Below are 10,979 nucleotides of genomic sequence, written 5' to 3' on the forward strand. Positions count from 1 at the left end.
CGCACTTCACTTGTTTGCCTCGAGATGGCGCCGCTGCGTTTGGAGGCAGACCGTGGCTTTCCGGCGCAATTGCGGATCCCGCGCCGCAGAACGGTCCACAAGATCGTAAACCGCGTCGAGAAAAACACTCGCTGGGCGCAAAGGACCTTGACCTTTTATTACGAACGGAAATGTACAAGCGGGCGATTTTCGGGCCTTTCGGGGGCGTGGCTACCAGTCAGTTTTTTGGATCGCTTTCCACGCGGGCGCGTGACGAGGAGGAGGCGGGATTTTGTTTTCTTTCCCTTTTCGTGTAGCGGAAACTCTTCAGCGGATCCTTCCCCTTCAACGACAACAGAGCGCGTCTCCCGTCAAAAAAAGAAAGGCGATACGGCGGGCCTCCCGAGAGGGCGCCAATCAGTCGGCGCGGGCAAACGCCTCACCTTGAATCTGCTTTTGGCGGCGCCGCGGGGTGCGACCTTTTGGTTCAACCTCCTCCTCCTCCTCTTATGAGTAAGAGGGTTGACGACGCCTCTCAGAGCTTCGGGGACTGCGCAAAGGCCGCAAGGTCAAATTTTAGCGGGGGACAGGAAGGAGACGCGCGCCAAGGCGCCAGCGCGACGGACCGAGATATTCGGGGACGTTCTTCAGGTGAGGCTGGATGACGGAGGGGTGCAAATCCCGGTCGTGCCTGAGCAGCTGAAGGTCTCTGGGATTGTCCTCAAAGTACGTCTGATTGACAAACGGAGGCGACCCGTCACGGCATTTGAGGAGTAAGAAAATCCGTCATCGCGGCTCACCTTCAGCTTCTCCGAGTTGAGCAGCTCCATCTTGATCTCCTTGAGTCGGGCTTCTCTCACCGCCTGTTTGGTGACCGCTCGCATGGCGTCCTGTGTCCGGAAAGAACACCGTCCCATCAGAACGTCCCCCTATTTCTGTGTTTGTTGCTTTTTTTTCTGTCATCCTAGCAAAGCCAAGCAATGGTGGCAAATATATATTTAGTTTATTTTTTACCCATTCAATGCCAGGGACATGTTTCTTTCTTTTTTTTATAGGTGTCCAATTCAGCCCATGTCGGGCTCATTTGCTGCCATTCAAAATTGGACATAATGAAAATGAATCCGTTAGCAATAGAAATTTTTGCGTTGACGCCCCAAAAGCACCGGGCGGCGCTCGCGGTCAACTTACGACATTCGCAATGATTTCGTTGGGTGGCTGAGCCTGGACTCCCATAATGCATAATACTCGAATTAGGACATCATAAGTATTCCTCTTTCACAAATATCTAAATTTACAGCGGTTACTTTACTTTGGACAGGGGTGACGCCAGCCAACATCTTGAGGGGTTGAAAGTAAATCTACATTTCTGACCCTTTTCAAAGTCAGCCCGAGACGGGGCGACGATAAGGCCGGCCGGGGTTAAACCAAGGTCGTAATAGAGCGGGCGACTTCATGGGCGTCCTTCTCTCGGGTGTGGACGTGACCAGACTCACCCTGCATCTGTACCTGAAGCCCTCAATGCTCTCCATCTTGAATTGGTAAGGTTTCAGGGAGGACTGGCCATCATCTGCAAAGGGGGGGGGGGGGGGGGGGGGGGGGGGGGGGGCTCCATCAAAGGTGAAAGCGCGCGCCGCCGCCGCCGCCGCCGCCACCGCCACCGCTCTTTACCCGCCATCAGCATCTCCTCCACCTCCGACAGCAAAGCGGCTTCGGCGTGATCCACAAAGGACAAGGCCGTGCCCCGGTTGTCAGCTCTGGCCGTCCTAAGCGAGAAGCCGACCTCAAGCGGCGCCCGCCGAGGACCCCGGCGACGCGGCCTTACCTTCCCACCCGATGGACGTACGACTCCACGGTGACGGGGAAATCGAAGTTGATGACGTTGGCCACGTGTTGGAAATCCACACCCCTGGCCACGCCGTATTCCTTCTCTTTAGCCCTGGGGGGGGCGGGAGGCACACGTCCGACCCGAGGACCCAAAAGTACGCCTTCCCTCCCCGCTCACCTTCCCGCCTTCTCCGCTTTCTTCTTCTTGCCTCCGGCCGCCGGCCGCGGGGCGGCCAGACCGCGTTCGTCCGTGGCGATGATGTAGTCGTAGAATCCCTGATTGTACTGCGTGATGATGTGACACCTGCGCCGGGAACAAGGCGACATTTTCATTCAATCCTTGAAATCAAACCATTGAATGGGGAATTTTAATGGCTGTTCTACTGAATTCTTTTAAAAAGGCGGATTATCCCCGTACTAGAAGGCTTTGGCCCCACGTGCATTTATTTCAAAATATTTCTTTTCGAGAAAAGCTCAGGCACTTTCTGTCGACGACTTTGTGTGGACCGATATTTATTGATAATAAGGTCATTTCCTTTTCATCTCCAGATCTCCTATATGATCCAAAGAGGATACTTTAAGTTGAACGTTTCTCTGCGGAGAAAGATTGATGCACGATTTCTTTTTTGAGAACACTGACACTTTCTGTGGACAAATATGATCAAAACGGAAGCTTGCGCTTCATGCGCTGCGCAGTATAAGGCGCAGGAGAAAATTCAAGGCTTTTAGGTGCGCGGCCATATCAAATATTTGGCAAAGACCCCATCTTGAGGCACTTGTCGTGCCTTCTAAAACGACGCTGCGCAAACTGCGGCGACCACACGTCAGCAATCGCCAGAACGGCGAAGCGCAAAGCCCGCGCGGCGCGGCGCGGCGCGACCCCCAAAAAGGTCATCGGAGAAGGCCGTCGAGCCGGGCCCCGACCTGGACTGGACGGGCAGCTCCGAGTTGAGCACGCAGGCCGGAATGCCGAACTGCTCCAGGAAGAGCTTGAGGCGGTAGCATCGGTCCACGGCCCCCACAAAGATGAGCGTCTTGCCCCGCACCAAGCCCAGCTTGAGCAGCGTGTAGATGAGCAAGAACTTGTCCTCCTCCTCGCAGCGGATGCTGAACTGCTCCAGCTGGCCGCTGTCCGGCAGCAGCGAGCCTTGCAGCTTCAGGGTCACCTGCGCGCCAACATGCCCAAAAATGAATCCATTCGCCGGACTTGTAAACGGATCGATGGAAATCTCAAAAATAAACAAATGAAACGTCCTAAAAAGGTGTCATTCCTTCTCTCTGCGCGCATCACCTACACACCAGCACCATCTCTAGGCAAACAAGTAAACTGCATTCTTATTGTCATCTGCTACAATTCATACGATCGATCAAAGGGTGAGGAGTTGGTTGTTTTTCAATGATTCTTTACGCGCTCTGCTTGGATTATTATGCACTAATGGCATTCTAATACGCATTTGTTACTGTGTACCGAGTACCACTGTGCCGCATGTCTGGCAGATTGCCCAGTTTTAATCAGTAGTTGATGGTGAAAGGTGCCAAGGACAAAGACTTTACGGGATTGTGCAGCAGAAGCTCCTTCAAGGCCTGAACTTCGTCGCTGAGGGTGGCCGACATGAGGAAGGACTGGTAGATCTTCGGCAGGTGGCTGCACGACAGTCCGACGGACGCGCAAGATTGCCGTTTAGCACGTAGGACGGAGGCAGCTCCCGCGGCTTCTCTCACCACAGCAGATTCTTCAGGTCGTCCTCGAAGCCGAAGGAGAAGAGCAGGTCGGCCTCATCCACCACCAGCGTCTCCAGCGAAGTCTGCAGGCTCAGGTTGCGCGCGTTGATGTGGGCCAGCACCCGAGACGGCGTGCCCACCACCACGTCCGGCTTCTCCATCAGGATAGGCCTGCGGGCCAGACGACCCATTTCACCGAAAGTGCCCCAAGTCGAACGCTAGCCGACTCTGTTTCGCAGAGTTTAAGGCGGCGGCGCGTAAATGTCAGAAGGCCGCAATTAACAAACGAGTCGCGTGGAATACCTTTCCGCGAATCATCTGGAGGAATCGCAACTTCGACATTTTAGTCAAATTCCCTTGCGTGAGAACGGGGTCAGACTCGGAGGTCGGTTCAGTCCGCTCGCTTCTTTGATCGAAAATAACAACCTCAGCTAGCACAAGCCGTTGTTAGCCGCAACGGGAACTTGATGCTATCAGTCAATTGAATTCATGTATATGTTTATTGGTGAGCGAAACGGTTTGTCTAGATTTAATTACATATTTATTTTAATTAAGCATGTTGAATCTTTGGTATTGTAGCAGATGTTGTATGATACGTTTTGTTTCTGTCTTTGTAATGTAGAAACAAGGCAATTTACCCCCTAAAAAGTAAAATAAAATGTTTTGGAGCTGTAATTTCAATACCAATCATTTTTGCTCAAGGTTAAGACTCCGATATCGTCTCCTGCCCGGTCCGATCAAGTTTCGAGCGCGTGAACTCACCTCTGCGAAGACACGTCGGCTTTCCCGGAGATGTCGGCCACGCGGACGTCCCTGGAGCAGTACGCCGTCAGCTGCCTCACCATAGTCTGGACCTGCTGGCCCAGCTCCTTGGTGGGCACCAGGATCAGAGCCCTCACATCCTGCTCGCGGACAGTCTGAGGACAGCCAAGGGGCGCGGGCGGTCACGGCCTGCCCCCGGGAGATTTCGGGGCCGGGCGTCGGCTAACCCTCACCCGCTTGGAGGCCAGGATGCGCTGGATGAGGGGCACGGCGTATGCGGCTGTTTTTCCAGAGCCGGTCCGGGCCCGAGCCAGGAGGTCTTTTCCCTCCAGAGCCAGAGGGATGGCCTTTTCCTGGATCAAGGTTGGGTGGGACCAACCCAGATCGGCCACCGCCTAAAAAGGTCAATCGTGGTGTGTCATGAGAACACCAAAACGGCCTTACTGACTGAGAACAAAATCATCTGCCCTCTGGGTTTGTCTACATTATCGAACTTTTGTTTTTTTTTTTAATAGACTATTAGTACTTGGATTACATTTAATACAGTCTGGTGTAATTTGTTGTCTACGTATTGACAGAATATGGGGGCATCGTTCTCGAATAGTCATTGTTATAACAATTTTACTCTTCGATGATCATAAACTGCCTCCTTTCAACAATAAGCCTTCGGGCAAAGAAAATAAGCAGTCACCCCGTTTTACTGTTATTTTTGTAGCATGCTGTTTAAGAAAGACGACGGGCCGCTAGCCACTTCGAAAAGCACATTTACGTCATTTTTCCGCGATTCTACTCTACGACTCAACATTTGTAAATACCCAGCGCAACTTTGTTACCTTCAAAAGTCGGTCGTCAAGACCCATGTCGTGGAATTGAAGCCGCTCGGTCGCCATCGCAGCAGCTCCACGGAACGTACACGTGCGTCGCTGGGCTTTTGCGTCACGCTGTAATCACGTCGCTCGGTTCCGACGTCACGGTACGGCCAAGTGTTTCGTCTCAACGGCGCGATTCACAAACATGTTTGATAAAAAAATATATATATTTTTTTGTGTTGTTGTTGGTAAACGAATAAAGAAAACCACATTATAGTAGTAAGATAATTATGATTGATTCGCGATTCGGTCATTCATACGTCCTCCGAAGCAAAGGGTGGCGATAGAGCGCCGTTTTCGCTTGTTTGCTTTCAGCAAGGAAAACACAATCATAGCCAGCTTCCGGGCAAACCGAACGCATGGTTGAAGCTTCAGTTTTTAACGGTAAGGTTTTTTATATACGTTTGATTAAATGATTGAGTAAATCTACAAGATCTTGGTTAAATTATTGGTAGTTGCAGTTAAATGCGGCATGTGTGACGTGACTGAATTAATGACAACGCGTTCTAACCATCATCGCGCTAGTATGCTATCATGAAAACAGCGCACGCTGCTCCGAAAGTTGCTTGACACGTCATTCCAGTTTGCCCAAACAATTACGCGTAATTGATGTGACTAAAAATGTCACTCACACCAAACTACTCCTATGTTAACGAAATCATTACTCGGCAAACTACCTGAAACTTAGCTTAGAATTTAGTTTGCAGCTCTCATTCAAAAAAGGTTCACCGAATAACGTCTCTTAACGCGAAAAGAACCATAAATGAATGCAGTTGCTGTTGCGGTATTACTATTATTATCACCGGTGTTACTACGATTGCTATTCTAACCGCTGGACCCATTGTCATCTCGGTGAAGTGTTTGTTGTGCTTGGCCCAGCCCTTCACACCTTAGTGACGCCATCATGACGAGGTGGGCGCGGGCCAACAACGTCCACAAGCATAAGGAGGCCGAGGCCACGCCCTGGAGTCAGCTGAAGGCGGCGGGACGAGGAGAAGGACCGCAGAGGAGCCGCCCTCGGGGAACGCGGCCCGGCGGCCCCGCCGTGAAGAAGCCCAACCGCAAGAAGAAGGAGTACACGGATCAGGACGTCAACGGCTTCCTGGACTTTCTGCAGCAGAGCGGACAAACGGCGGCGACGAGCCGCGGGCGGCAGGAGCTGCGGCAAGAGGTGGAGGTGGCCTTGAAGAAGGACCAGAGGAGAGAAAACAGGAGGCTCAAGAGGCAGACGGACAAGAGGAATAAAATGGTGAGACAAGTTTGCGTCCACTTGACTCAATGAATATTTGCCCCGGCTCGCATTGCCTCAAAGTCAGGAGAAAACAAATGACAATCGGGCAAAGCGCCCCACTTTGCCTTACACAAACTCCCGTCAGCGTCACGCTAACGCACGTCGCACAAACTGACATCGATGTGGCGGCGATAGAACCCGTAAAGCGTAGATGTCCAACCTTCGGTCCTCGGGGGGCGGCACGCTGCACGTTTTCCTTGCTTCCATTTGCGTTTGTACCCCCTTCGCAGCTGTGCTTCAACTGCAGGAAGCCCGGCCACGGCCTGGCCGACTGTCCCGAGGCCGAGCGGGACCAGGAGATGGGTCGCGGCATCTGCTACCGATGCGGCTCCACCGAGCACGAGATCCAGCGCTGCCGGGCCAAAGTGGACCCCGCCGTCGGTCAGGCCGCGCCCCCTTTCCTCCTCCCCCTCCTCCATTTATCAATAAGCGCGGGACGCGACTTTTGCTTTTCCAGGAGACTTCCCGTACGCCAAGTGCTTCATCTGCGGTCAGACTGGACATTTGTCACGCTCTTGTCCTGACAACCCCAAAGGCCTCTACGCTCAAGGTACGCCGATTCCATGTCGCCTTCGGGCAAGCGTCTTTGAGTGTCTAGAAAAGCGCTATCCAAATAAAATAGAGCATTTAATAAACAACAAAGCAGAGGGAGGACAACAAACTTTTACCCGCGAGGTAAACGGACAAAGACCTTTACTACTACTACTGTCTTCTGTCAGGTTCTGGCAACCCCGAACATTTAATGTACAACAAAGCAGAAGAAGCAAGACAAGTAGCTTTTTCTCGCGAGGAGGGCGGCCGGGGACCCGCACCTTCTCAAATCTCCTTACGGTCTGGTTACACTTTGTGTCCGCCCCTCTTTTGTCGGTGAGGGTGGGCCCATATTACAGAATCGCCCGCTGCCCTGCAAGGTTAAGGGAGACAGCAAGGCATCAATCATTTTGCGACAGTGGGCGATGTAGTTGCAAGTCCTTATACCAGCAGTCCATCCGACCACTGCCATCTCCTTTTCCAAGAACATGACGACAGACCCAGTACTGTTTCGTCCCGCGATTAGGTATCACGCAAGTGATCCATTACAACTGCTGGAGACACGACAACTCCGACGAAAAATATCCAGGTCTACCGGTATACATTTTGCAGAAACAAATATTGGATAATTATTCAAACAATTTTTCCCAAGTTTGATTAATTGTTTTTGGTGAGTTTTTATCCGCTATTTTGCAGTTTTTTGTTGTTGTTGACAGTTCCGCTTTTGTTTTTGCTCCCGTTTATCTTGGATGTGCTTCCTCTGTCTGACAATAGATGGAGACATAGTATGACATTAACAAGGGGTGACCGAGTCCTGAAGGCCGTTTCGACTCTATCTTCATGTTTGCTTCTCAGGAGGAAGCTGTCGAGTGTGCGGATCAGTGGAACATTTCCAGAAGGACTGTCCTGAACACCAAGCCTCAAGTGAGTCCAAAGCCGCGGTCTTCTGCCACCTAGTGGACGTCTGCGCCCAGTGTTTCGGGTGTTGCCGCTGCTAAACGTTTCGTTTTTCTTTTTCTTTGCAGCTCATAGCGTGACGTTGGGCTGGCTGTCCAACAACATGAGCGCCGACCACGAGGACGTCCACGTTCCCGTCATCAAGAGCGAACCCAAGCCCGGCAAAGTGGTGATTTTCTGATCGCCACGTAACGGCAACACTTTTTTTTTCTTTCCGGTCACTTTAATAAAGAAAAAAAAAAAAAAAAGTTGTTTATCGTTTTCAGTTTGCAAGCGTCGTAGTGGAGCTGCTTTGCCTTAACTTGACCTTGTTAGTGCAAGGTCCCCCCCCCCCGCGTTTTTCGGCCGAGGGGCGCAAACGTCCCCCGCCCGCGTGTCCTAAGGCGTGGAGCGAGTCCAAACAAAAGTCGTCGGACGGCTTTCCAGAACTTTCCGCGTGTGTGTTTTCACATCTAGAAGCTTGAGTTGTGACATCATTGACGGCGCTGACGCTCTGGCGCGCTTACAAGCAAACTTAATTTAGTGCAGACGTTTACGTCTCGTGAACACCGGCGAGAACAATAAGAACCTTGTGGAGGCCAGGCAGGAAACAACCCCCCCCCCCCCCCCCCCCCCCTCCCTCGATAAGACCCCCTGCTAGCCTTCTGCTTCCAAATACTGCGCTTGCGTGCGCTGAGAACAGTACAGAGGCTTCATTCACGGATGCCACCCGCTTGCGCTCGAAGACAGAAAGGTCCCAGAAGACCCCCCCCCCCCCCCCCCCGATGACGGCCGCATCTTCTCAAAGCAACTATTGTGTCAATCGATTTTAGAAAGGCCCGCGAGGGAAACTTTAGCCTGACGTCACGCGCCCCGATAAACAAACTCTTATGTCATTTGACCTTGGCGGGCGGAGAGCTGGCTCGCTCTCAACGCGTGACGCGTCAGCTGGAAGAAGGACTCGCGTGAAATCAATCGCTTGCGCTGCAGCCAGGGCAGCGCCTGCCTTTTATCAACTAGGAATGTTGAAGTCCCTTCACCTCTAAAAAGAGCGGCTCCAAGCGCGAGGGTTACGTCTCGCTGCGTCGGCGTCTCTGTTGCTATGGTTCGCCGTGGCCGGGTGCGTCGCATTGATGCGGCGGGCTAAACTCCAGCAAACTCTTTGGCGCGAAGATCGCTAAGTTCGTCAAAGGGCGTTTTTCAAGTTCGGCGTACCGTTTGTCGCACTGACAATTCTGAGAAGGCCCTTTCGTTTTCGGGTTTGGCGGCTTCTGTCGAAACCCGCCCCCCGGCGGATCCCGAAGAACGCTCGGACGGCCGCGCGCGAGCGTTCGCCATCCTTTGACTTAGCCGGGGGCTCGTTTTCCGGGCCGACAAACATGGCTCCATCCGCCCGGCGGAGAGCCTGATAAAGCGCCGCCCCCCGTCCACGTGCTCCACTTTACGAGGAACTTTTCCGCTTTTTCAGCAGCGGTTGGGCACATGTCGAACACCTGGGGAGATGAACGTGAAGAAGCTGAGGGTTAGGCACGGGAAGCAGAACCCCAAAGAAGATCTGTTCCACTGTGCCCGCGCACCCAAAGACTCCCCCGCTTTGTTAATGTTCACGCTTCGGATCGTGTGATTTCTATTTCTATTTGAGCGACCGAAAATTGCATCCGGGACCGGGGTGTCGAATTGTTTTCCTCCGAGGGCCGCGGACAAATGAAGCGAAAGACGTACTTTTGAACTTATCAAACGTGATTCAAACAAATGATCACGCAAACAATGACGTATTGTTCAAAGGGTGCGGGCCGATAGAATGGGCCCGCTCGCCGAAATTCTTTATTTTCATTTTTGTTGCTTTTTTTGTTCGAAATAATATGCCAAAAATGTCTGAACTCCGTTCATGCTTCCAAACAGTGATATCAAAGAAAAGAGCATGAAAAACAAACCTACCGCTCCACTGTCCTGGATGGGTCCCCGGGGCCGCGACTTTAGCGCACGCCATCTAGTGCTACCCGTTGAGCCCGGAAGAGGGGCCCCCCCACACCTTCCATCCCTTCTGAAGGTTTCTTTTTTTCCCCAGGTGGGGTTTTGGGGTTATTCCTTCCTCTCGTTCTGTATTTTTTTTCACCGGTGACGCCGTTTGAAACTGCGGCGATTCAGGGCTAAACAAATAAACTTGACATTTCAAAAACAAAAGTGCTACGCCGAGGCTTTGGTCAAATGTGACCACGGGAAATGAGATATATTTTTTACATTTTTAACACTGTCCGCCCTCAAAGCTTTTCATGACTTTTTTTTGTATGATTTTTTTGTCATATGTCAAAAGGTATTTTTAGAATACGCTAGCGGCCTCATGAATGTGGCCGACGGGCCGCAAACGGGCCGCGGGTCATCTTTTGGCGACCTCCGATCCAAGACCCTTTGTGATGGCGGCGGTCTGACCTCGGAACGGACCGTTTGTTTCCATCGTTGTTCCAAACAGCAATAAATCAGAGGTTTGCAAACACATTCTTGACTTTTGGTCCCCGGGGCGTCGTCTTTGCACCGGGAGGGCTTTCGCTTCCGGTCCCCGTCCATCTTTCCCCCTTTTTTGTGTAAACAAGCTCAATTTGCCGTCAGATTCTTGGAAAGTCCCTGGAAATGCGCTGCGATCCCACCACGCTCATTGACGCGAGGCCTCCTGCGAGTGCCTCGCATATCGCCGGTCGCGCACGCGATGGAAACGCGTGTTTATTTCAAAGAGAGCACTCGGGGGCGAGCAATTAGAGTGTTCCCGCTTGCTGGAGTCCAGGGCCGAGCTGGCCCCGAGCTGCTCTAATCCCTTCATTTCCCTTGACGACAACATGTGGCACGCAGCTTGTTGCCTTTGCCTCTCGGAGCGGGAAGCGAAACGGCACGCAGGAGAAACCCCGTACTTTCAAACTTGTACCTCTGAATCACAGCAGCGCTTCACGCATCGAGGAGCAGTACGAGGAGCTTCGGCTGCGTTGTTGAAGAGCGTGTCTTTAGCTTTTTTTACTAATCTGCTAAAAAAAAATAAAAAATCCATAATACATCATTAATGTTATTCCTGACTG

At 52.1% G+C, this 10,979-nt stretch overlaps 2 protein-coding genes across 3 annotated transcripts; one reads left to right on the plus strand and one right to left on the minus strand.

Moving 5' to 3' along the window:
• Nucleotides 1-142: 142 nt before the first annotated feature.
• Nucleotides 143-5,222, minus strand: ddx56 (DEAD (Asp-Glu-Ala-Asp) box helicase 56). The gene is made up of 14 exons (XM_088434657.1): nucleotides 5,121-5,222; nucleotides 4,521-4,682; nucleotides 4,288-4,442; nucleotides 3,526-3,696; nucleotides 3,358-3,448; nucleotides 2,728-2,969; nucleotides 1,982-2,107; nucleotides 1,802-1,915; nucleotides 1,648-1,742; nucleotides 1,473-1,546; nucleotides 780-869; nucleotides 606-711; nucleotides 423-529; nucleotides 143-322 (listed from the first exon to the last, which is right to left on the minus strand). Exons 1-14 carry the CDS (start codon nucleotides 5,175-5,177, stop codon nucleotides 218-220), a joined length of 1,695 nt encoding a protein of 564 aa, XP_088290783.1. The 5' UTR covers nucleotides 5,178-5,222; the 3' UTR covers nucleotides 143-217.
• Nucleotides 5,223-5,459: 237 nt separating this feature from the next.
• zcchc9 (zinc finger, CCHC domain containing 9) lies at nucleotides 5,460-8,169 on the plus strand. Of its 2 annotated transcripts, none has more exons than XM_088434676.1 (6): nucleotides 5,460-5,540; nucleotides 6,036-6,405; nucleotides 6,678-6,828; nucleotides 6,905-6,997; nucleotides 7,834-7,902; nucleotides 8,004-8,169. In XM_088434676.1, exons 2-6 carry the CDS (start codon nucleotides 6,061-6,063, stop codon nucleotides 8,114-8,116), a joined length of 771 nt encoding a protein of 256 aa, XP_088290802.1. In that variant the 5' UTR covers nucleotides 5,460-5,540; nucleotides 6,036-6,060; the 3' UTR covers nucleotides 8,117-8,169. The 2 variants fall into 2 exon arrangements, with proteins under 2 accessions (XP_088290802.1, XP_088290803.1); XM_088434677.1 differs by having other exon boundaries at nucleotides 5,483-5,540; nucleotides 6,015-6,405.
• Nucleotides 8,170-10,979: the final 2,810 nt, after the last annotated feature.

This window comes from Hippichthys cyanospilos, chromosome 15 (genome assembly GCF_059441005.1).
Source record: "Hippichthys cyanospilos isolate Australia breed blue-spotted pipefish chromosome 15, RoL_Hcya_1.0, whole genome shotgun sequence".
NCBI lineage: Eukaryota > Metazoa > Chordata > Actinopteri > Syngnathiformes > Syngnathidae > Hippichthys > Hippichthys cyanospilos.

What these genes read in the sequence shown, in the direction of transcription:
- ddx56 (XM_088434657.1), bottom strand. Translation starts at nt 5,177, where the DNA reads ATGGCGACCGAGCGGCTTCAATTCCACGACATGGGTCTTGACGACCGA. An exon ending in GAGCTGCCCGTCCAGTCCAG is followed by an intron (nt 2,108 to 2,727) that starts GTCGGGGCCCGG and finishes TTCCCGGCGCAG; the next exon opens with GTGTCACATCATCACGCAGT. An exon ending in TCAACTCGGAGAAGCTGAAG is followed by an intron (nt 712 to 779) that starts GTGAGCCGCGAT and finishes TTTGTCAATCAG; the next exon opens with ACGTACTTTGAGGACAATCC.
- zcchc9 (XM_088434676.1), top strand. Translation starts at nt 6,061, where the DNA reads ATGACGAGGTGGGCGCGGGCCAACAACGTCCACAAGCATAAGGAGGCC. An exon ending in CAAAGGCCTCTACGCTCAAG is followed by an intron (nt 6,998 to 7,833) that starts GTACGCCGATTC and finishes TTTGCTTCTCAG; the next exon opens with GAGGAAGCTGTCGAGTGTGC. An exon ending in TCCTGAACACCAAGCCTCAA is followed by an intron (nt 7,903 to 8,003) that starts GTGAGTCCAAAG and finishes TTTTCTTTGCAG; the next exon opens with CTCATAGCGTGACGTTGGGC.